This window comes from Eptatretus burgeri, chromosome 13 (genome assembly GCF_056783735.1).
Source record: "Eptatretus burgeri isolate ZD-2024b chromosome 13, Ebu_testis_v1, whole genome shotgun sequence".
NCBI lineage: Eukaryota > Metazoa > Chordata > Myxini > Myxiniformes > Myxinidae > Eptatretus > Eptatretus burgeri.
This window is the reverse complement of record NC_140973.1, coordinates 72,526,829-72,553,316: the sequence shown is the minus strand read 5'-3', so window position 1 is coordinate 72,553,316 and position 26,488 is coordinate 72,526,829. Positions and strand designations below refer to the sequence as shown.

The 26,488-nt window shown below is 42.6% G+C and overlaps 2 protein-coding genes across 7 annotated transcripts in view; one reads left to right on the top strand and one right to left on the bottom strand.

The window, feature by feature from the left end:
• EDEM1 (ER degradation enhancing alpha-mannosidase like protein 1) overlaps window positions 1-16,281 on the top strand; it is a 106,537-nt gene extending 90,256 nt beyond the window's left edge. For 4 of the 6 annotated variants that reach the window (XM_085852976.1, XM_085852979.1, XM_085852978.1 and 1 more), the window contains 4 exons: window positions 12,683-12,779; window positions 13,525-13,695; window positions 15,542-15,616; window positions 15,840-16,281. In XM_085852976.1, the coding sequence (XP_085709102.1) occupies window positions 12,683-12,779; window positions 13,525-13,695; window positions 15,542-15,616; window positions 15,840-16,085 (589 nt within the window). In that variant the 3' untranslated portion in view covers window positions 16,086-16,281. Of the gene's footprint in view, window positions 1-12,682; window positions 12,780-13,524; window positions 13,696-15,541; window positions 15,617-15,741 lie in introns of those variants that run through there. The other 2 variants (XM_085852977.1, XM_085852981.1) reach the window with 2 other exon arrangements.
• A 3,599-nt stretch (window positions 16,282-19,880) lies between these two features.
• LOC147014748 (metabotropic glutamate receptor 6-like) overlaps window positions 19,881-26,488 on the bottom strand; it is an 817,753-nt gene continuing 811,145 nt past the window's right edge. Inside the window, exon 16 of the mRNA XM_085852974.1 lies at window positions 19,881-24,700. Coding sequence (XP_085709100.1) covers window positions 24,482-24,700 — 219 coding nt within the window. The 3' untranslated portion in view covers window positions 19,881-24,481. The remainder of the gene's footprint in view (window positions 24,701-26,488) is intronic.

Genomic DNA, 26,488 nt, shown 5'->3' with positions numbered 1-26,488 from the left:
CTGTAGAGTCGAGACGAGTCCGATAAATCCATCGTCCGTCTGACTAGTTCGATAAATCTGACGTGCTATAGCTTTCTTTTATTATTCTCTTTTCTTCATTGTTTTCTACTGGCGCTACATGACAACAGTAGGAATAAAAGAAATAAAAATGCAACAGAACGTCAGATTTATCGGACTACTCTAGCCAATTGTGTCACAAGGTGTGTTCTGCACACAAGTTTTCATCGTATCCGGACAGCGAGATTGCTTCGTTTTATGCGCGGAGAGATACTACCGATGGCATGGGCTGGCCTTGCTTGTGATACATTCGCCACGGAGAAACATGTCCGCTGCGCTGCGCTGGTCACATCACCTCACTAAAATACTTCTGATATCGAGCAGTATGCAAGTAGAATTTGCATTATTGAATTACGAATAGGATTTAGTCGAACCAGTTGTTATTGCCAAGTCTAAATTCGATGTCCTCCCGATCATTGTGAACTCCGGGAATTTCATCGCCAGTTTCCTCTGCTTGTCCTGTTTTGGGCTCGAACTGGTAAGGCCGTATTTCATTTCCAGCTGCCTGAACTTCACCTCCCGCGACTACGTTATCCGACAATTCTCCATGTGATTTAGACCAAAATCCTTCATTTCTCTCTCACTCACTGTTGCTACCAGACAAATCAAAGTCCATGTCATCCATTATTCAAAACCAAATGTTTGATTTTTTTTCAAGCAGAAATGAACGAAGCGATTGAGTCGACCAATCGAATGTGGAAACACACAGGAAGCTAATAGAATCACGGAGACCACCAACCCGAGTAATTTACGTGCAGCCTTTGTCGTCCTGCAGTTGACGTCATGTGTGTTACACCCCTTTCAGTAGATTTCAGCAGAATTTTTAGGGGTGTTCCCAAAGAGGTTTGTTTTTTTAATTTTACATTTTACAGAACGATTATTGTGAAAAAACATTGTCAGATCTGAAATCACGATGAAAAACTCTTATAGGACATCTTTATTAATATTTTAGCACGCCCCTTTCTTTGTTCCACCATCAGATTTTTGTTACTGCATGAAATGAAACAAGATTTGGCACATATACTAATGATATTATTGTCTTCCTTAAGAGGCCCCTCAAAATTAGTTTTGATGCATTTTCACAAACTCCAACGGATTCCATTCAAATTCGGTACGATTATGGCTTTTGGTTCAACTTAGGTCATTGGCTATAAATTTTTTCCATAACACTTCCGATATTCGAAAAAATCGATAAATCGATATCCCTTATGGGATTTTCCATTCAAATCCACTCAAGTTTCAGGCCTACGGGGGACGCAAAATTTCCACTTTGCCCCGGGCACTGTTTACCTCCGCTACGCCAAACTGTTAGGGTTAGGGTTAGGGTTTGGGTGAGTGTTAGGGTTAGGGTTAGCTACCCTAACACTAACCCTAACCCTAACCGCTAACCCTAACCACTAACCCTAACCGCTAACCCTAACTGCAACCCTAACCCTAACCGCTAACCCTTACCGCTAACCCCTAACCGCTAACATTCAGGAAATTTGCAAGAAAGCCCGGGCAACGCCAGGCTTTATTGCTAGCCCGAGCAACGCCGGGCACAACTACTCATATGTGTATATATATATATATATATATATATATATATATATATATATATATATATATATATATATATATATATATATATATGTATGTATATATATATATATGTATATATATATATATGTATATATATATGTATATGTATATATATATGTATATATATATATATATATATATATATATATATATATATATATATATATATATATATATATATATATATATATACACACAGTCAACCCCCGCTTTATCGCAGTTCACCTATCGCTCCCCCGGTTCATCGCGGGTTTTCCCTTGGAACGTAACTAATTTTTTCTGCGGATTCCCCCGGTACATCGCGGTAATAATATATAAAATTTAAATTATTTAAGCAATAAATTATAACGCGTGGCGCTCGACCAGTCACACAATGCACGACATAAAGTTTCGCTTGTGAACTTCGAATATTTTCTACGTTTTTTTTATCCAAGCCCCATGATGCCGCCCAAACGCCCTGCATCTTCTAAGGCTTCTGGCAAGGAACCGAAGCGCCAGAGGAAGATCCTGACGCTTCAGGAGAAGGTTAAGGTGCTCGATATGCTTTGGGAAGGAAAAAGGTTTGCCGCCGTTGGACGAGCACAGCTCGTACCCAGCACCTCAAAACCGAACAGACCAGACGAGTCAATCTCCAGCACCTCAAACCCCATCACTGCCAAACCGACCAGACCAGATGAGTCGATCTCCGGCACCTCAAACCCAATCACTGCCAAACCGACCAGACCAGACGAGTCGATCTCGGGCACCTCAAACCCGATCACTCCCAAACCGACCAGACCAGACGAGTCGATTTTTGAGGGAGGCGTCCATTCATCGTGGATTTTCGCGAGGAGATTTGGAACATAACCCCCGCGAGAAACGGGGGATTACTATATATATATATATATATCTATATATATATATATATATATATATATATATATATATATATATATATATATATATATATATATATATATATATATATATATATATATATATATATGTATATATCTTCTTCTTCTTCTTCTTCTTTCGGCTGCTCCCATTCGGGGTCGCCACAGCGGATCATCCATATGATCCGCATAGTGATTTGGCACATTTTTTACACCGGATGCCCTTCCTGACGCAACCCTGGTCGCCTCTTGCGACACAGGGATCTGGTACACCTATTTTTAACCGGGGTATACACCGGCCCAGTACACTGGTACTCATTTCGCCGACCTCGGAAGGATGACAGGCTGAGTCAACCTCCTGGTGTATTAATTCAGTGGCTCAACTGAGGCTTGAACTCAGGACCTTTTGGATCCTAAGTCGCTGCCCTAACCACTGAGCCAACACCAGGCATGTATATACAGTAGATGAGGTGTAAGTCGGCAGCGTGTAACTCGTCACTTCACCTAAGTCGGCAGCGTCAAAAAGTCCCGAATTTATCTCATGTTAAATCCCTTTGAATAAAGGGTCATCCCTCTCTAAGTCGTCACTTCGTCTAAGTCGTCAGATGTTGTCCATTCCCACGTAATGGAAACTCAAGTAAATTACCACTCCTAACTCGTCACACGGAACTGGTGCCTCGTGAGAAGCCCGATTTCATGGAATCATGATGCTCGCTCATTGGTGTACACCGCCAGTGATAGGCTATTTATAACTGCGTACACACGTTGATCGCACTGCAGGCAGGACAATGGCGACTAAGCGTAAGCTTACAACTAAAACCTACCACGAAAAATACGACATTATCCAGTTTTGCGAGGCAAATCCAGTGATGAAGAAAACAGACATAGCTGAGAAGTTGGACATCAAACGGCAGACATTGAACGATATCTTGAAGAATAAGGGCACGATGTTTGGACAAGTGGAGAAGATCGTGAGGCCGGTGGGAAGTGTGAAATGTGTGTCCTTTGAAGATGTCGATGACGCGCTCATCATCTGGTTTCGGCAAATGTCGGCTCAGCCAAATATTCGGTTTCGGCCGATTCGGCCAAATATTTGGCCGATACTGTCTTTCGGTGGAGGATTGCCCAGTCAACATCATGGAATACAATGACCGGTTTGAATCCTTTCTCATGCACCAGATGCCCAAGAGTTTGAGGCATTCAAACATAACGGATTACTTCGCGAAGAAGTAAAGGATCGATCGAGCTTAGTGTTGAAGTCCGATCATGGTTTTATATTGGCTTGTTTTGTGCATTACCGCACTCACTTACACATTGGCATTGAGTGGTAATCATCACCACGATGACTGTGTGTCATGTAATTTGTCACCATACCATCACCGATGGTATACGAGTTGTCTTACAGAGTTGTTCATTATCTTTACTTTTGATAAACTGATTCATGAATTCCATCTTTGCTTGATCACTTTCCAACTCACCAACTCACCCCCACCTATGCCCCAAGGATTGTGTTTTCCTTTTGGTACAATAGCCGGCTCTCACACATATGTGTCCAGGCCACGCGCGACTTCATCCTTCACCCCACAGTCATCATGAATGTTCGCATACACGTAAGTCGTCACATTTCTAAGTCGTCACTTTTTTCTTGGTCCCGATGGTGACGACTTACGCCTAGTCTACTGTATATATATATATATATATATATATATATATATATATATATATATATATGTATATATGTGTGTATATATATATATATATATATATATATATATATATATATATATATATATATATATATATATGTATATATGTATGTGTATATATGTATATGTATATATGTATATATGTATATATGTATATATGTATATATATATATATATATATATGTATGTGTGTGTGTGTATATATATTTACAAATTCTCCGCCTGCCGGCGTGCGGACAGCCGCTTTTCGCCGAATCGTGGCCGTACGCCCACCGGACGAACAATTCAGTCGCGACTTTCCGGAACAATGCCGAAAACCAGTCACGGATGTGCTCCAAGCGCACACCACGGCCGAGTCAATATTCCACCCGCGCGTGACAGGGTCAATCGCCGAATTGTCGATATACCTAATTATTCGCGCGGGCAGCCTACTGAGAGACCGTACCTCAACGAGGTCTGCTTGGACACGAACCGCGTAAGCGGTTCGTTCCGTTCTGGGATAACCGAGCGGGGTATTATCGCGAGACCTCGCTGGACCCGATTCTTTTATCGGCTATCAAAAAGCCCGCTACCATTCCAAAATGCAATATGGCAGTTCAATTGGGAAAATGACACGACGAACAGGTTCACATTCAAATAAGCACATTTATTATTTCACATGTATACAAACAATCATGCAATGAATTGGTGAAACACGCATGCAGTTGATTTGTGATGAATGCGGGACGAGACCAAGACGCGAGCAAGGCGAAGCGCTACAACCGTCTATAATTAATTATGTACAGTCACTTAACAGTTTCTCTACTTAACGGGATACGGCGCCACAACTTTCACAAAATAAAGCAAGGAAAAGACCCCCTTAAAGACAAGGGGGTCAGACTGGACCCCTTAGGGTCTTTATGTCCAAGGAGCTTGGTTGACCGAAGGAACTCCAAGAGGCCGCCGCAGGTTACCTCCACCCTCGTGGTGACTTGCTTGGGCGACCCTCTTGGACCCTCTCCAGCTCCCCACCGACTGCGGGACCCCAGACTCCAGGCTCCAGCGCGGCTGCCCACAACTTCACACTCTGACACGAGCCCAGACCTCCACCGACTGACTCTCCACTCGACCACCCGACCACCAACCCACTTGCTGCCTTCAGCGCGCGCTTTTATCTCCAACGCTCCCGCCCCGCCCTTCTTCCAGCTCCCGCGGGAAACTTCCAGAAGGAGGGCGTTTTCCTCGCCAAATCGGGGGCATTTTTCTCCCTTTTCCAGGGCGTCGTTTCTTCATAGCTAGTCGTGTCGCTTTATAGCTCCACTCGCAGGGTTGGTGTTTTCTCCTGCTGCACTTGGTGCGCAGATGTTATTCGCTGGGGGGTGGGGCCGTCGTCCGCTTTCCCTCGTTGAATGCCAGGCTTCTGGAAGTCATCGCTGAGGTAGAAATGCGGTGGTGTGGTTGTGAAGGTTGTGGTTAACGTGGCATGGTTGTTTGTAGTGGTGGCGTGACTGATGGTTGGTGTTGTGGTTGAGAAGGTGGTTAGGCGATGTTGGCGGTTAGGGGTGAAGTGGTGAAGATGGCGTGGTTTGTTGAGATGCGGGTGTGGTTGGGGTGGTTGAAAGGCGATTGGTCCAACATAACGATAGTAACAGAAAAACATTACCTCAAAGATGACAGCCCTGATAACAGGAATAAATCCCATTAGACAACAGTGGGGAAATCTATCTGAACACACACTTATCGGCATAACTGAACTAAGGACCTCTATGGTGTTCTGCGAATTTCCACAGCCGTAACAATATATATGCAATTTCAGTACTTTTGGGTGTCATGGGACCTTTAAAAGAAAATAGAGGTGAAAAAGAGGGCAACAGTCAAAAAATAAATAAAATAATAAAATCAAGTGAGGGCCTCATCAATGATGGTTGTGAATGTTTATTACTAGTTTATATGAGTTTTACGTTATAAAAGCAAAGGAAGATAGTGATTTGACAAATGGATTTGAAAAGGCAAATGGTAACCCGAAGAAGAGAGCTGAGAGAACTGTAAAACAGAGAACTTCGAGGAAGTCACCTGCCTGTTTGTTTGCCATCAGTCTGTGAAAAGCATTTCTAAGCGATTTCACAAAAGCAGAACAAAGTGTTTTTATTCTATTATTCCTACCTTGTGGGGTTGGTTGGAGGGAATGGTTGTAGCGTAAGTTTTTTGTGAACCAGCTGGCCAGGCCTGACATTTGACTGCAAGGAATTTGTAATTTGTTCAGGGTGCAGGCAATAACTAATTTTGTTTTTACAAAAGATACTGTGGCATCTTTAACATCCACACCTACCCCCAGTGCTGGCAGACTCTTGTATCGATGAATCTCTTCATGCGAAACTTCACGTATCGTTTTTATAGTTGGGTCGAGATTCAAACTTGAAGGCGACTGCGTACAATTCTAGACTAAAATAGGCGATTGCGACAACTCAGCTCCACATACCAAATGCAATATATTTTGTATGCTTCATGGCAGCTGCATTATTTCCCTGCCACCGAAGGTGGATGGGAGTCATGTTTTCACCTCAGTCTGTCTGTTTATTTTTTATTTGCGAAAATCAAAGATTTTTCAAGTATATTGGTTGGTTACGTGCGTTATTCTGTCTGTCTGTCTGTGTCTGTTTGTTTGTATGTTTATCGCCTCCAGGTCACAATTTTAAACTGATCTTCATGAAACTTCACCACGTGGTAGAGTTCGTCATAAGCAAGAAGCCTATTGTTTTTGAGGTCAAAAGGTCAACATTGGCCAAAGTTCAACAAAGTTGTGAGATATTATTAAATCCTCAATTTTCACCTGATTGACTAGAAATTTGAAGAGGATTTGCAGATCAGGTTACTGAATTCAACCACCAATTATTTTTGAGGTCACCATTGGCCAAAAGGTCAACATATGCCAAATTTCTGAAATTGTCAATTTTCATCTGATTGATTTAAAGTTTGAAGAGGATTTATATTTCAGGTCAATGAATTCAACCACCCAATTATTTTTGAGGTCAACATCAACCAAAAGGTCAACAAGTTGGGTGGAATTTCTAAAATCCACAATTTTCATCTGATTTGCACATCAGATTACTGAATTCAACTACCAATTATTTTTGAGGTCAACCGAGGCCAAAGTTCTAAAATTGTCAATTTTCATTTGATCGACTTGAAAGTTGAAGAGTATTTGCATATTTGGTCATTGAATTCAACCACCAATTATTTTTAAGGTCAAATTTGTTTTATGGATTTCGCAAGTATCATGCTATGCATGATATCTTTCTTGTTTGTGTGTTTGTTTGTTTGTCTGCGAACAAAATGTCTCAAAAAGTTGTGGACGGATTTTCATGAATGATTTTCATGATTTTCATGACAAGGAAGAATTGATTCAATTTTGACGAAGATCCAAATCCGGATCCAGATCCAAGAATTTTTAAAGTGACTTTCACCATTGACTGATAGTTCTAAAATGATATATATGTAGTATGGTATCTCAAAAAGTTGTGGACGAATTTGGATGAAATTTGGTGAATGAGTTGGTTAGATGACAGGACCGAGGAGAGTTTGTGCACTACATTGTGCAGCTCAAAGTTGCATTTGTTTATGGATCTATGACAAAACACGAGAGAAAATCTATGGCATTTTCTGAATATGTGTGTATTTGGGGAAGGCACACCTGCAGTGTGGTTGCTGGAAAACTTGAAGAGCTTCACTTGAACTTCAAAATCCAGAAAAAGTGCAATGCGAAAAAGACTAACAGTCGATCCAATTTTCTGAGGACATTATTGGAGGTTTTTCTTCTTCTCAATCATGGTGATTATTCAGCTGAGCAAGATAGTTGAACAGTGTTTGAAGATATCACTGAAATTCTGGATTGTGTAAATCAAGAACAATTTCCTGCTTCTTCCACACTACTTCATTCGTATGCAGCAAAAGGCTGTGTAGGTTGCATCATTGGCTGCTTCTGCAGGAATTTTGTCATCATTGGCTAATCCTCTGCTGGTTCGGGCAATAATTTGGAATTTGTTCAGGGTTCCGGAAATAGTTCGCCTACTCTGCGCAAAGGACACCATGGGATTTTTAATGCCCACCAATGAATGCTGGCAAAAGGAACTCTCACTTAACGTCCATCCGAGGGACAACACACACATTGATGAATCACCCTGCCTGTGAAACACTGAGATTCCAGTTTATAGCTGGGTCGGGATTGGAACACAGACTAGACAGCATGGAGGCAGGTGTACGTACCTCTAGGCTATCCTCTCTGCCCCTCTTCCATACTAATGTTCTGCGGTACATGCACTCGATATCATTGCTTCCAAATATCTTGACGAGATAATGTTATAGGAATTGATGCGCACTCTGCATAGGAGTATCCATCCATCCATCCATCCATCCATCCATCCATTGGGACCATACTCTGTGAAGAGCGTTGGTGCTGCCTAAGCAGTCTCCTTAGCTATTGAACACAATCCTGGACGGGTCGCCACTCAACCACAGGATACCAGCAAGCTGGCACCCATTTTGCCGACCTCGGAAGGATGAGAGGCTGAGTCAACCCCACCTGGTATTAATTCAACAGCCGAATGGGATTTGAACTCAGGATCCTAGGATCCCAAGCCCACCCCACTAACCATTAAGCCAACACCAGGCATATCGGAGTATGATTTCAAACTATTCAGCAAAATGGAATAAAACTTCCTTACCCACCTCTCCTGCTGAAGTCAATGTTAAAATGCATCTCTGAGAATATGCATAAGTGCTGCAGCCCCAGCCATGCTTGAGATATTCAGGAAGAAAAAAAAAATGCTTCCTTGGAAATTTTTTTAATGTATTGCCAACTTTGATCACTACCTAAGACAAACCGTTCTGATTACAAAGACCTTTGTCATTACCGTGCCCCTCGTTGACACATAATCGTCGCCTCTTGATTACCACTTTGATCGGGATGCAAGAATTATTATTTGAAAGAAAGATTCGGTCTTTGTGATACACTTCTCAAATTTTGAATACATTACATTGCTTCCTCCAGCAAAGACAGAATATCTTTGGGGGGGGGGGTGGGGAATTTTGTGAAGATGCAATTGTGGAAGAAGAAAATGACAACTTTGGCGTGCATTCAGTTGATGCAGAATTAATCATCGATTCTAATTGGTCTGAGGATAATTTTAGTTTTGAACGACAGAGTACGACGGTGAAATGAACTCCTGCGCAACAGCAAAGGAAGTGAGAGATGACCTGCAAGACAAAGATAAGTCTATTGATCTGACTTTTTTTTTTTTTTTACAACCCCAAAAATCCTTGTCATCAGACCTCTTGCACTGCCATCAAATGCTGCACTAGCATGCCTGCTTAGCCAAAGGGGATAAATTATTGCCCCATGGTGCAATCACTTGATTGATGAGTGCTTTGAACGGGTGCTGCTGGTGTTGTGGTGAAATATTTTGTACAGCACGACATTTTCCAACATGCCATGAATGACTGATGACTGATGACTGATTGCTATCATGAGGGTGATGGACCTTCACAGGGAAGTAAAATGTTTGGCATTAGTACGTAGTTTATTTTGATGCTTGATTGTCAAACTTTGTAGTACAATTGAGATTGCCATCAGGCAGTGTTGATGTTAGGGAAATTGTATATGACTATTCAAAAAGCTTAAGGGCCACATCTGGAGTTATTTGAAAGAAAGATTCAGTCTCAAAGGATTCACTAAAGTTTAGCTCTTTTAACCATGACATCCTTGAACTTTTGGCTCCCTCTTGAAAAATACAGCCACAAGGGTATATGGAGGTCTGAATAGTAACTAGTAAAATGGCTGCTGGGGTCCAAAGGGTTAATAACCACAAAAAAACTATGATAAATAATCATGAAAAGACACAGAAGCAAAAAACAAACTTCCTTGACATTGTGGTTGCACTCAAAAAAACTGAAATGGGACTATGCTGGATACGTAGCAAGACGAATGGACAACCAGCAACTGGATAACAATAATTGCAAAATAGTGACTTTGAAAATGCCCTGGAAGAAGTAGAGGTAGACCAAGATCAGATGGAGACATTAAATTGGAAAGGTTGCTGAAGTTCATTGGCCTCAAATTTCATCGAATAGGACAGTGGACCATGTTGAGGGAGGCATTCATCCTGCATTTGGTTTAATCGGCTGTCAAATCAAACCACGTCAAATCAAACCACGTCAATCATTGAAATTATTACGTACTTTTTGTGCCTCTAACGGTATGCAAAGGCACAATAAGCTATATAATAAACTTCATTAACACCTAAAATTAGAATTTCACTTCGGGTTATCATCATTGGGGATAAAAGGATAGGTTCGATCATGAGTTACAGTCCAATGAGGTTTTGTATATAAAGAAAAGTCATATACATTATACATTACAATAATAATCATTATAATAAAAAAATCTGTTCTGTTACACACCTGGATTACTGGAACGGATGACCCACGAGCCTGTGCGATTGATAATAACCACAGCTAATTCATTAATTTTCTCTTCTTATGGTATCCGAGGCAATCTCCACTCATGGCTCCTGTCCTGTCGCAGGAGACTTCCTCTCCTGTCGCAGTCAACGTGTGGCTCTTAATGGTTCTCTCATCCCCTCTTCCTGTCCAGGCTGGAGTTCCTCAAGGCAGTGTTCTGGGCCTTGTGCTTTTTCTGGTTTTCATCAATGATCTCTCTGACTCTGGCAAATCCTCTTTATCTCTTTGCTGATGATTCCACCCTCTGCTGAACCATCTCTCATCCCTCAGGTCAACAAACAACAGCCTCTTCACTCTCTGCAGACCTGGATAAAATCACAAGCTGGTCCAACACTTGGAACATGTCTTTCAATCCTGACAAATCTCAAATTCTCACTATGTCTCTCCGAAAGAGCATCCAAAGCCAGTCCTTCCTTGGCACACCTGAGCTTCTGACCACATACAAAGCTTTCACCCGCAGCCTAATGGAGTACTGCTCTCCCCTCTGGGCTGGTGCTCACGCCTCTCACCTTTCTCGGCTTCAAGCTGTGGAAACTAAGGCATTTAGGATCATTGGCATCTCCCGCAATGAAGCTGAGTCTTTGGGTCTCTCATGCTCGCACCACAGGCAGGTCGGTGATCTTTCTCTTCTACCGTCTCCTCTCCGGCTTCATCCCTTCCCCCTCTCCGGCTCTGTCTGAGAAACGTCACCCCCCTCTCCCACATATTTCCCCTGGGCACTCAAGGTCTGCCAGCAACCCCCTTCTGATAAAATTACCAAAATCAAGAATCACTGCTCACCTTCATTCTTTCATTCCTCGTTTTTTTCCTGCCTTTGAAACAAACTCCCACACTCTTTTCAATCCCACTCTTCACTCAAGGTCATCAAAACAGCTGTTCACCACCATCTCTTATCTTCCCCCATCCAAAACCATGATCATTTTTACCCCCGCTAATCCACCCCAAACTCACCTCCTTCAAATTCCCTGCTTTCCTTCCTGAAATTCTCTGTGGTGTCCATCTTGTTTACCCTGTGTACCCTGCCCCATCCCTTTCCATTCCACAGATCTCCTCATGTCTTTGTTGCACACTTTTTTCCTTCCCTCTCCGACCCCTCTTATCTCCTGCTCCCCTTGTTTTGCGTTCTGTGTGTTAGCTCTCATACGAGCATCGACGGTGTATACAAACAAACAAATAAATAAATATCTCGTCTTCAGTTATCCTACCATTCTCTACACCCATGATACACTGAATACTGTGGTGTGGTCGTTGCTCTGTGAACAACTTGCCTTCTCCTCCTGGAAGGCAAATCCGATCGAAGGCAATATCAGTGCATTCCAAAAAGCCTGCAACAAGTGTGTGTCCACTCTCAGGAGAACCAGAAAATAACATCTGTCCAACCTCAAAAATGAACTTTCAAACTGGTCTCCCTCCTCTACAACCTGGTGGTGCCTTGTTACGTATATGGTGCATGCTCCCCTTCCATCCCTTCCCCCTCTTCAAATGGCACCACAGCCGGCTCTGCTCGTGAGAAAGCTGAATTCCTCAATTGTGTGTTTGCTTCCAAATCTTGTGTCCCCAACCCCTCACGCTCGGTACCCATCCTTCCCTGTCATACCCAACTGCTCCTGGACTCAGTGTCTTTTGCACCTGAGAAGGTGGAGAAGGTACTTTCACAACCCTCGACTTTTACGGGACACCTCCCGAGGTATGATGCAAGTGAGAGAGCTTTTGTTGCAATTTGTTCGAGGTCGTGGTCCATAATGCCTGCACTCGGCCATTTTGTTTACAATGCAGTATATATTTTCCTTGTTGTGCTCGTCATTCGACATGTCAAACAATTATGCGGGTATCTCTATTGTAAAGAATGCCCTACATGTGACATGCATGTTGAGCTGTTGAGTTTTGGTTTTTTTTGCTTTTCCCAATGGTCTTCATTTTATAAATGCTCATGTATCTTGACGTGTTATCATGTTGGTGCTGTTGCAGTTGTGGATACGCAACTTTGCACCATGTGGTGGAAAAAACGCAAGAGGACCGCATGGAGAGTTTCTTTCTAAGTGAAACATGCAAGTATCTTTTTTTGGTACGATGCTGGAACTCAAATTTAGTTTTAAACAAAAACTTTAAATAACTTTATCGATGCTTGAATAAAAGGTGGGGGGAGAGGTGTCATATCACCCAAGCATGTAGAATTGTGACCAAGGAAGGACTTGGGGCTCATGTCGAATAAAGAATTGTTTTGGTCTTCTTTGTTCGTATGCAGCGCAAGGCTGCGCAGTCGCATCATTAGCTGAGCGTGTGGCTGCGCCACTTATACAATGCCCTCTGCAGGTTATGGCAGAAATTTTTTTATTTGTTCAGGGTGCCGGCGATAGCTTGCGAAGGGAACCATGGAATCTTTAACGTCCACCAACTGATGCTGGCAAACGTGACGTTCGTTTTAACGTCCATCCGAGCCCCTCATTTAACGTCCATGTCTCATTGATTGATCACCCTGTCTGAAACACTGGGATAACAGTTTATAGCTGAGCCGAGATTCAAACTCAGGCGAGACAGCTTAGAGGCGAGGGTGCATACCTCCCTCTTATTCAAAGCCATCCCGTCAGCCCATTGTTTTGGTATATTGAGTAGTTGTGGTCATTACAGAAAATCTTTGCAAACCTGGTGCCAGACATACTTGTGTAACACATAAATAACTGCAGGGGGCGCAGATACGCAGTAAACTTGACCGACTGAGTCCGATAACAATAATCCAAAGTATAATGACAATATTGGGACACTCACTTGGCCAAAAATACTGAAAACCGACATGTGTTTTCCTTCTGCAGCTTTTTGATGAAGATCACCCTTTGCATCTATCGAGTGGGGATTACATCTTCACCACAGAGGGGCACATAATTCCAGTGAGCGGCTCATTACGGCACAAGGCGTGGCAGGGCGATTGGTCGACGAGCTGGAAACCATCTCGCTGGCCATCAGCGACGAGCAGCAATGCCAGCGTGAGCATTGCCCATACTCTTTGATCCTTTCTGTGTGCAGTCAGGCCTTTTGTTACTGCTTAAAGATCTGTAGATATGAAAGCACTGACAAATTAACCTTGGAAAGGCTGTTCTTAAAGACATATTGTCTCACTTTGCATCTGCCCAGTGACTTTAAAAAGTCTTACCAAAGTCATTTGAGTAATTTGACTTTTTGGGGTGGGAGGAATCCACTCTGTTTGAGGGTACCCCAGTTATTGTATGACCATGTATATTAGCCCTTTAGGTTAGGATGCATGTGTTCCCTTGACCATACCAAAGGACACAAAGTCTTCGTCCTATGGTATGACTCAAATGATTTATACAACAGCAAAAAAAAATTCGCAGTCATTTAACTAGACTCAGTGGCGTAATGGTTTGTTAGAATATCCGTTCTGAGGCTGGGAGGTCAGCCGTTTGAACTCCAACCTGGCCGAGTCATACCAAAGATTTTAGAAGTGGTACATGCTGCTTCCTTTCTTGATGCTCAGAATTTAGAAAGGATAGCCGACAGACAAACAACCGTAGGTTGGTAATAATAGTGCAGGCTTCGATGTGCCCAATGTCTTCCTGCATCAAAATTCCTTATAAGGGAATTATTATTGGCTTATCTGGAATTCCAATTCCAGATAAGGTATGATAATGCACCGTCTGCCCCGTCCGTCCGTCTCCTATTTCAACTTCTCCGACCTAACCGACTGGGCCGATCCGGCTGAAATTTGGCAGCAAGGTTCCTCTCTAGACTGGTAACGGGGATTGCAAAGCTTGTTCCGATCACATGACTTTAAGTAGGTGGTCAAATTGGTGGACTTAGTAAATTCCTTCAAAAATCTTCCTCTCCAGACCCACCAGTCAGAATGTTACCAAATTTGCGTTACAACATTCGGCCAGGGCCCGAATATGCTGCAAGTCCTGTGGACCTATTGTTATTATTACGTCTGCCACTGAAGGTGGACGGAGGTTATGTTTTCACCCCTGTTTGTCTGACTATCTGTCTGTGAGCAGGATAACTCAAAAAAGTAAAGGACGGATTCGGACAAAACTTACTGGACAGGTTAGCTGTGTGATCAGAACTAATTGATTCAATTTTGGTGAAGATCCAGATCTGGATATAATCATTTTTAATTAAAAAAAAAAGTGATTCTTCAAAATTGAGATATTGGGCAAAAGACGATAAAAAGCATGATAGTTCAAGTAGTTATTGACAGATTATGATGAAACTTGGTGGATGAGTTGGGTAGGTGACAAGAACAAGTTGATTCGATTTTGGTTTAGGTCCAGATGCAGATGCAGTTACAAAACGTGTATCGGTGACATACAGAATGTAAAAATTCAAACTTGCCAAATGTCGTCAACTCCCCGTGGGGTATATAGGGTGATAACGATGATGTCATCGGTGAAGTGGTGTTTCAACAATAATAAGTGGAATTGTAATCCTTTTTCCAAAAAATCTGACACTTCATATATCTGATTTATGACCCGATGTGAGTGAAGAATTAAATTTACGACGTTCATAGCCCATATCAATCAACTATGTGACATAATAGGGTACATGGATGATACGGGTATATGAGCCATAATAGGAGCGTGTTCAGTTAATTATGGTATTTTAGTTGAGAATGAACACGAGGCGAGAATGTACACTCGATGAGTGCCGTTCTAGTTGTTGTTGTTATTATTATTATTAGCCACCAGTCGTTTTCCTTTTGTTTCACGAATGATTAACGAGACTCATGCAATTGTTGATTTGTCTGCCACTCTCTTTTGGGTTAACAGTTTATAGTAGGCACGCTGACATGTATGTACGTACACGTGTGTTTGGATGCAGTGTGTACGAGTGGCTACAGACAGACACTACGCTTTACCTCTGCAGCCAGTGTACATGCGGCAGTTAAAAGCAATGGTTGGTTTATTTTGAGTTTTCCAAGAGTGGTTTTCTTTTATGACACCTTAAACTGCAGCTCGGCTGCATCATCTGACCTACCATTTCCAACCAATCTTCCTGTCATGCGTTTGGGAATTTTCAAGGGAATTTGGATGGTGCGGGAAGCTGACGGAGTGAAGCAAGAGCTTTCAACTCGATCTCTGCTTGCTTTGTATCCTCTCAACTCTGACCTCCTTTATAGAGTTGCTATGAGCTGAGGCCTGTCCTTGCACAACTAGACAAGCTTTTGCTCATGCTGGTCGAGGAGATGGTGTACTTGAAGATTTGGTGCACAGACACAGAAGTCCTTTGTACCTCTCTCCAGCTATTGTTTTATTTCTTTTCCCTCCCCTCCTTGCAAGCGAAGCCCTGGATACCGAGTCACACCTTTCTACTTCCATTGGAGTCCGCGGGGTGTCGCTGCACGTGCAGATCCTATTTAAGCTGAAGCCTGGTTTAGGAAATTACACTCGCTGATTTGGCCAGCCGTGTTGCACGAGATTCCAAAAAAGAGGGGGCGGGGGGGGGGGGGGCGGCAATCAACATCTTGGTGAATTTCACTGCTTAAGGCTGGTTTTGTCCGCTATTATTACTGTTATTATTATTATTATTACTATTATTATAATATTGCGCTTTGCACTGTAGTGGAAGTTGTCGGTACCATTTCCTCTTTGAAAGGGAGTGTGCAATTTCAACATTAGCACAACATGTGTGTGCGTGCGTGCGCGTGTGTGTGTGCGTGCGTGTGTGCGTGCGTGCGTTGTGTGCGTGTGTGTGTGCGTGTGCGTGCGTGTGTGTGTTGAATCTGTTTGGACAGACTTTTTAACGATTAAATGTGACACACTTTGACTTCATTCTGAGCACTCAATAATTTTGACCCTCATTGAGCATGAATGGAGTGTAGAAGTGACTAGTTGTTGTCTTTTCATTTTAGTGCAGAAGCAGACTGTTTTCTTTTTTGGTTTGCTGTCCAGTTATGATCTGTATGTAGCTTTGAGGCTGTTTCGATAGGAAGAAATTGGTCTTGCATTTTTGCAAGCACATCTGGCCAGGAATGTTTTGGTCCAGAATTATGGCCTTAAACAAATCCAATTGGATTTGTGTTCATCTTTTACCTGGAAATGTGTTTGTCTCAAAGAACATGAGCCTTTAGAGCAGTGATTTTCAAAGGGGGCCACTTTTGCTGATAAGACATCAGTGTGAGAGCCACCACACCGCGCCTGCACGACTCCGTAATGCTGCTATTAGGCCGTGCCCCCACATACTCTTCTCCGTTTTGGCGAACTGGGCTGCAAGCATAATTGTTTGTATACTACTGATGTAGTGGTCATGTTACTTTTATGCTTCGCTTTGGAACACTCATTCGAAACCATTGTGTCAATTTGATAGCATTTATGGTGGATTAGGATGGAGTGTTTCTACAGTTGTGTATCATCGGCTGCACGTCAGAGGCCGCCAGTGGCCCCCCAGCCACTCCATGAAGAACAGTGCTTTAGAGCCTCGTCATGTTTGTGGCGATCGATACTATCTCAGGGTTAATTCCGGTACCAGGCAATGCCTCAGCAATTGTTTGTGTGTTTTATTTTTTTTATTTGAATAGTTTGGCCAAAATATAAGAACAAATATGCACTTGGGGCTCGTCAATCGAACTTGGGGCAATGAAATACTCTTCCAGGTGCAAATTGTGAACTGTCGTGGTGCTCACTGTGACACCCATCGTGACATCAGGGTAACCATTGTGACACGAGGGTACACAACAATACTGGTTTGTAAGGGCACCCATTGTGACCTCCACGTATCCCACAATGTTGCTCTTGGCTTTTTGAATATGTACCTAATTATGCAGTTCTATTTATGATTGGTCAGCAAACAAATATATTTTATAAATTACATAATGAATGTGATATGCTGATTATGCAAGCGATGGTCTAAAGAAGGCCAACATTGAAAGCATGTCAACTTGAACGCTGTCCAGGTTGCATCACTAGCTCTTGGCATGATTTGCACAGAATGATGCCGCATAATCCGTGCATGCAATGTTGGGTGGATTTGAATCGGTGTCCGGCTTGAATCGACCAGGCTTGTATCCATTATACATGCAGTGACAGTGTGTTGAGCATTTTTCTGGGTGTGGTCGATCCTCACACAGTAGCGACCGCAGAAACCGTGCCTTGTTTTGTAGGGGCATCGTTTGGCTTGTTTTTATTTTTTAAATGTTTGGACCAATATCTAACGATGAACAAATGATTAAATGTTGCATCTCAAATTTTCCACTTGTCTCGCATCGATCTCGGCTTGTTTGGGTTTCCAAGTTTTTATCGATTCTCACTTTCGCTGAGCCGTATGACTGAATCTGCACGGCTGGGGATTGAAAAATAGCACGTGATCAACTTTCCCTAACCCAGGCAGCGGCACAATCGGTTCCCATGTTTGTAATCGGCCATCTTCACCATGTTTTCCTTTGACCTGATTTTGTTCTTGTTCTTTATCCTCATCATCTCTGTTGAATTCTACCTCCTCGTCACCTGGTTTACTTCATTATTTACAAAAGGCTCGATGTGAGTTTGTTCCCCACAATGAGCATTTTGTATACTTGGGCCGGTGCATATATAGCGGCTTACTTGGCACACCTTGTTTGCAACTGCCATTTCCAAAATGGTGTGCAGTACCTTTGACATCATATGCAAAGAATCCAAAGCTCTTCCCCCACGATGTCCTCAAATTAACAGAGCTGTTGTGCGGTGCTACAATTCCCCGCGACAGCAGTTGTAAGCGTGGGACGTGCGAGCACAAAGGGATGCAAATGCGGTCTTGGTGTTTTGCGCATCATTTTAGTCGACGTGGTTTCGAATGGTAAAGTGACTCTGAACCCCAGGGGGTTCACCAACTGCCTTAGCCCCATCCTACAAGTGGTGCCAACACTGTTTGAAGAGTCCATTTGTCTTGTTCTTCCCCCCTCCCCCCCCTCGTTCCAGAGAATCGCATTTTTAAAAAAATCAATTTTTCGTCTATCTTTAGTGGAAAATACTCAATGTTGAACTCTCATGTTAACCATAGATGAATCAACAGGACCTTGATCGAGGTATGCTAACCACTGTGGATGTTTCGGGCATTGACTCTAATTTGCTTTGACGAAGGGTTAACACTCAAACCACGAGCTTCTCCTCGTTTACCATGGCGATTCGATTTCATCCATTTTACTACCTGTCCGCCGGCGCAGGTCAGCACAAGCCTTCACCAGCAATACTAGTATGCGATTCTTGTATTAACATTCCCGGTTTCACTGTTCAAAGAGAATTTTTTTTTCTTTTCAATATACTTTGTATAAATTGTACAGCTCTTAAAAAAAAAAATCCATTTCCATTGCAAGGAGTGTTCGGGTATACCAAGGGCTTTTCACCAGTGGAAAGCCTGGATGTCTTCATTGCTTTCCGTGCTCTTAAAGGGAGGAAAACACTCATCACACCTCGTCAGCACGCGTTGTGGATATATGGGTTTGTACAATTTTATTCGAATATATATTTATATATTAATAATTTTTGTTGAATCGATTTGATTGCGTTGTGTTCTTAACCCTATCTGTTGGAACCCGGCGGTTGTAATGTCCTCACTTTGAGCCTTGCCCACTCTCAGCGGAAGGATCCCAGTCCTGGAGTAACAATTCGTGGCTCGGGCCGCCTTTACTCAATGCGGAACCACGTACCGTGTCGTTATGTAGTTTGGTTGAGCGTCTATGCAGTTCGAGGTCCTCTGCTCAAGCCTTATACATGTCCATGCCCCCCGATAGAGAAAAGCACAATCGTCTCTTGCCCGCAAACAAGCTGCTACAGCAGTGTTGGAATTGCTGCACATATGAAAAGCCTACTGGAATTATCCGCTATTGTCTTCCGCTTGAGCAATTGTGAATCGAGTGCGATGATTTGACTCGTCAGCACTTGGAACCTGAATTTTTTTTTCTTTTTTTGAGTAAACGCACTGAGGATACAGTGTATATGCGAGACCGAATCCACTGTACTCGTATCGTATGAGTAATTGCTTGTGTATCCATGAGGGTGCTTGTTGCTTCCTGCCATTCTTGTTTTGCCATATTTGAAAAATAAATTTGTGCAATAATCTTCCTGTATCATTATGAAAGTTTATCAATAAACTGCCCACTTCACTAGCAAGACACCTTGTATGTTTTGAGATTGTAAACTTTACGAGAAGGAAGAAAAACAGGGACTTTAAAGAAATGAAATGATTTATGATCAATCTCGGTACAAAAGCCACCTTGCAGGCTTGCACAATGTTACAAGCAAGAACATACCGTTCGACCACACGCATGTCGGTGTTTATGGAATCTTTGCTCGAGAGGTGAAAACGACTTGCGTGACCAGTACATGGGATGCGTCCAAGCTGATGGTACCTTTACCGTAGCTCGCATGTTGTAAAAGAGAGACATCGTAGTATTAAACCGTACACAGAGTACTAAGATCCAGTCCTGGAGCAAAGTGGATAACGGGTCCAGTTAAACGTTTTCCGGAAATTGCATGCAACACTTCATTGCTCATCGTATGTGACAATCATGAGTTTGAGACCAGTCCCCAGATCCACATTCGAACTTAAAGAGAGAAGCTTGGTGTGGGAGGGGGTTCCGGTTGAAATCCTTGTGCAAATGCTCTTTCGCTGTAGGTATTATCAAGCAGATACCACACAAGCTTAATGAGTGCAATTTCAAACCGTGTTTAGAGTTGGCAAGATGTGCTGGGTCATAGTCAGGGTTAATGAGTCTCAGCAGAAAACCCCTGTTGCATACGACCTGATGTTGCAACAGCTGACTTTGTATTTTGCAAAGCTTCCTTGTTAAACTTAACTAATAAGTTGATGTTGGTTGGAGGATTACGTGGATAGAAGGGAAGTTTTATCCATCATGCTTGGTGTTACTACATCCCGGTACCTCCCCCAGAATGCACATTGAAGCTATGTTGAATTATTACATATGCAGGGAAAGGAGTTTTGGCAATTGGAGTGAAAGGAAAGGCAAGAGGAGTGGATGTGCTGATAGAGTGAAAAAAATTGCATAAATATGTTATATACGTATATTTAATCTTGGTCAGCAGTATAAAGTGAAGTACAACGTGGCTGTTTTGAGGACATGTTTTAGTCCAAGCAATATCTGAACATTATTGTTGTTCGCTCAGTCCGCAGTTTACTGATCGAGGTGAATCGGATCAAAAGTTCCGTTTGGATGTGATGTTAGTAACGGGTGTTGTACCGTGGTCTTTGGAAAAGGATGCAAATCCAGCTGTTCCATCGGTTATCGATCAGAAAACAAAGAACGTTTGGGCTATACATTGAGTTAATTCATTGATAGATTGTGTGAGTCAGATGGAGGTGTCATGCAATGGTCCAAACGTCATATTCCTTCACACAAGGTGGCTTATTAATTGGTGGATGTAAACATTTCATTCAAACACTCCTTTCGTAACTGGACAAAATAATTTAGTATTCCAATGCATGTGCCATGGTTACTTCGAGTTGATAAAAGGGACTCACTGCAATGGTCTCAGCAGGGCTCCTGGAATCGAAAAGATTCAAGTGGATGGAAAAAGGTATGCAATTGGAGGTTGTGTATGTTTGTTGTTTTGCCGTTGAGTCTACCCAAAAAGTCTTTGTTAATGAAGTGCAGATTAGAGTGGGGGGCAGGGTGGGGTGGAGTGTCAACACCAAAACGATCAACCTTCCCCAAGTGATAACCAGCCAGCAATCATGTGGGTTGTTCGATATATTGCATATGCATTTTGGTGGGGGGGGGGGGAATACTAAAATATAATGTGCAGCAGGGAGAGGTGGCAGAAAAATCCACTATTTTGTCTCGTATCCACCCATAGATCTGGTGTTGATGTGGCATATTCTCATACCAGATCCTCCAGCAGATATGCGAGGTCTTTGAAGCAGGATCACCATTGAATCTTGTCCTCAGAATGGCACTCTTTACCGATTCCAAGCGTGAAGGGACAATTCAAATGGGACAAAGCTTTTGATGTTTTGGGGGAAGGACAGGAAAAGGAGGAGTGGGAAGGACAAAGGATGTGATTCATCTATCTCCAAAACATCTTTCCACATAAATATACCTCTTCTTTGGAGATAAATTTTTGCAGATCGTGACACATGGAGCAATAGTAAACAGTCCCCATATGACAGGTGAATGCAACTGCAGTAGAGATCTAAAATTGTTTGTATTGAACTCGAGAGCGTTAAGTCCATGAGCGAGTCATGGAGTGCTGCGCACACACCAAGCAAACCACACTGGCGCAAGGTGAGCACCTCAGCATCGTCACTTCTATGACCCGTCGGGGTAACATGGTGTGAACGGGACTGGCTGTCCGAATGAATGCTTCAAAATCGTCCGGTTAAAGTCAAAAGGGGTTAACATCGAGCCAAAGCGATTTGAACATACGTGGGAACACTTTGTAGCTGAAAACAGTCACACCTACAAATAGTATTCCAAAATGGCTGCAAGTCTGAACCCAGCCTGGTTCAGCAAGAAAAACAATGGTAGAAGCGAGAAGAGGGTCCCAAAACAGGAAACATCGCATTCAACATGGCATATGAGACTTTCAAAATGACGTAATCCACCCCAGAATGCTTGGTATCCATCCATTGGGACCATACTCTGTACATAGCGTTGGTGCTGCCTAAGCGGACTCCTTGGCTATTGGGCACAATCCTGGACAGGTCACCATTCTGACACAGGATACCAGCAAGCTGGCACCGACCTCGGAAGGATACCAGCAAGCTGGCACCGACCTCGGAAGGATGACAGGCAGAGTCAACAGCCAAGGGGGATTTGAACTCGGGATCATCGGACCCTAAGCACACCACACTAACCATTAAGATGCTCGGCTATGTTTGCGCAAAAACCCCCAACTACTCATATTCAAAACGGGACAAAGCTTAGTTACAAACCCCCAGTTATTCAAAAGGTGTGCGAGTGCTGTTCGGGGCACCTAAGTTATTTTGTGTATGCGAGATAAAGATTGTTGTCTAAAATAGCTCACAAAGCTTTTAAAAGAAGCCAAAAATACTTGGAAATGTACCTCGGAGGAAGGGGTGTGCCTCTAGGAAACGATAGTTAAAGAACAAACTTTCTCAGCTCGCCAAAGGGACGGGCAGCTGCCCTTACGACAAACGCCCAACAATATGGGCTGGTGCAAGGCCCAAGTGGACGGGTGTGTACTCCCCAAACCCCTGGCGGATTGCCACCAGTGAAGGGACTTTAAACCTTGTGGGAGTGCCTCCTGTGATCATGGCAGTCTTGATTCATGTAATGGATTTCTGCAAGTGGAAAGACAATCTTTTGCAATAATGGTAAAAAAACTTCAGCTATGGACATCTTCGCAACATGAAAATACACACAGCTTGTGCCAGCTATATTTACATGGGAGCTAGATTTATCAGGTAGACTTCGCTGAGGAAAACGCTGTATCGGGTTTGGGTGCTTCTGAACACCGATGGGATGGTTATCAATATATTGTTTCGTTCTGGGGCCACAAGAGGAATTGTACTGGATTTTTGCATCTATTCATAAAAAGTGTACGTGCGCTGCCACTCGCTTGTACAAACAGAAAATGGAAGGAACTCGACACCTCCCATCCACGGATGTTTCTTGTATTTCCTATCTTCTCACGAGTCCGATTCGCTTCCAGGAACAGAACAATTATGGTTAACCATCTTGAATCGGCCACTCTTTCATTGAAATGCTTAAAACTGTTTGAAAGACTATTTTGAATCAGATTTCTCTCCAGCAACGGCAGGTTAAAAGTGCCCGTGCGAGAAGAAGCGAGTGTCTGAAAACACACAGGGCATGCGCAAAAGGCTTCGTTAGCATTCATTCGTCATTTTGAAAATCCTAAATTGCAAGTGACAAACAGTAGCAGATCATCCCTCGGCGCGCCATTTCTTGTGCGTTGTACGCGAAGCAATCGGTACACGCGTTCCATACGTATGAGGTGTATTATCAAAAACGTTTCCATTGTCTGATTGTCACCTCTCTTTGGGTTGCCAATTGACATAATTTTCAAAATTATTTTATCAACAGTAATTGCTGCATTTAAAGTTTTGAGGAACACTATACAAACTTTACATTGCACATGGAGTGGGTATAAATAATGAAAATAAATAAGGATGATGGTAAATTAAACATACCAATAAATAATGTTTCACACACCTTGATGCCTACACAATTCCGTCATGCACGAGGTAGCATGCAAAGATTTGGCCATACCCACAAAGCGGGGGAGGCAGGGCTCGTAGCAGAATGGTTCAGTGTATGTACTCCACGCCCCTTCTTGTACACAAGCATACCACGTTCTTTCTTAAATGTTATAATCAAATGTAAGGTTTAAAATAAAATCTGCCGGGGTGACTTTTCTGGCTATCAGGCCTCGATGAAGGGCCACACTTTCTCTCCATGTTGGCTCTGATCCTTGTTGCTGATTGAAGAAATAATGGGGTCAGTGTGTTGTGTTCCATCCCCCCCCCCCACCTAAATCAAGTGCCATCCTTGCCGCAGCAACGCCTGATCAAAGAACAGGACGAGGTTGCTTTAACAAGGACTTCCAAAGTTAACTTTTCAAATACGATCCAGCCGAATAGCCCACAAATCCCACACAGTGATGTGCCAAAGGTGGACCTATAGTGCTTTGAGATAGATGTACAACCATCTGAGGTCCGTTTATAACCATTTACGGTCATAACGTGGAATGAATTCGTACACCTATTATCGTAGTTGGTTGCTCGAACAGGAGACAATGCTTTAAAAGGTGTGTGCGACACGGTTGATATTCTCAGCAGCCTGCAGCGTCAACGACCTGCTAGCCCGGTCTTGTCCGTCGGGCCGTTAGCCGCTGCATCGCTGGGTGCCGGAGAGGCTTGAGAGCCTTTGAGGCTGCGCTTGTGTTTGATGACGTTTTGTTCTGGGTGAAACACAATAATGTAAACCTTCGGCAGGAAAAGCAGGCAGATCGCCACAGTGGCACTCAAAGACATGGACATGGTCAAGGTGGCTGTCTGGATGTAGATCTGCAGCAAAGAGAAAGGAGAGAGGATTAATCAGTACCTTAACAGTCTTTTGTTTCGTATTTACTAATGAGTGTGCCAAGTGAAGGAGAGACTTTGGAGGATTGTTCTGGCTAGGCACATTTACATTATGGCCATTACCTTGTTCAGCACAATTTGCCCATGAAATTGACTACACTACATGAGGCTGAATGAGTTGACCAGTAGGTTATTTTGGTCCAATCAAGAGGCAGGATCATGAGTACCACACTGTTTTCCTGTTTCGTGATTGGAGATAAATGATGAACACACCTGGCCTGCAGTTATTTCAATCCAGAGCAATGAAAAATACCCTTTAGGTTGATCAGTTTAACATTCTCATCTTAACTCATGACTCAATATGCTGTTGGATTCAAATCACATTGACTGTGTTGATTTATCCATTGTGGGTTATTAATAGCCTGTAACTTGATGTCTCCTAATGTCTTTGCCCTGCATGTGGTGTATGCTTAAGCTCCTTCATGAACCTTTGATCATTGTAAAAGCAATAAAAAAGAAAGACGTCGTACATAACACAATACTTGCGAAATGCAAATAAACAATAGTTGCCATGGAAACCACATTTGGCAATTTTGAAAATTTGACCCCTCAAGTGTTTTGCATGATCGAATGTTTTGCAAAACAAATTTGGTTCATACACCTTCTAATTGCAGCCGAATCGGTGATTTACATGTTTTGGATGACTAAGACCTTTACCTTTGACTAATTTTGACCACATTTTACTCACATATACTACACATACGTACATATAAGCTACGTAAGTTTCAATTTGATATCTTGAAAAATAATGAGGGATGACAACAATAATTTCACAAAAAGTCCCATTTAATTATAATGGGATGAAATTGTTTCCATGAAAACTGTTGACATGCCAAAAAGGTTAAATTGATCGTTCAGATTTTTGGTGAACCGGGTCTGTTATCTAATATGCAAATCCTGTTCAAATTTCAAGTTAAGAGGACGAAAATTGATTATGTTATGTGACCTTGATATTTGACCCTTTTGAGCTTTTGCCCTCAAAATCCATAGTCTTCTGTGTTAATTGGTGAATCAATTCAGTGACCCAATATGCAAATTCTGTTTACCCGAGCAGGGTACCCGCCCTCCGAGTGGGTGGAGTTTATGTCTCACTTGCTGAAAAAGGTATCGTCTGTATATTGCAAGAAAACTATATATTTGTGTGATGTGTGTCTACAGGAGTCTGTTTAAGGGATGTAAAGGTTTAGAGGGTCTATAGGGGTTGAAATATATAAAGTGAATTCTCCAGTGGTTGTTGGGGTCTCAGGAGTCAAAATAATCTCATGGATCTAAAGGTGTAAGGGTCATGTGGTCTAAAGGGTGTAAGTGCTTTAGGATGCTAAGAGGTCTAAAAGCATTTTTCAGGGTCTAAATAGGGTCAAGGAGTCTAAAGGATGTAAAGTAGTATAAAGGGTCTTATAAAGGTATAAATGGATTAAAGGTACATTCCAATAGTTCGTAATTAATAGACGTGGTCATGTTTTAATAATAATTAATGAAATATATGTACTCATGGTTGAATTTGGTTCAAACAGTATGTAATTAATCGTCATACTCACATGGGTCGACCGAGGATTCACCGTCCACCCATGTTTTTTCAAATTTATATCCTATTTATAGAGATAGTCAATCAGATGAAAATTGATAATGGATGTGACCTTGACCTTTGAGCTTTTGATTTATTGACCTCAACAACGAGATTTCTAGCTTTTGACGACCTCTACCAGGTGTTTA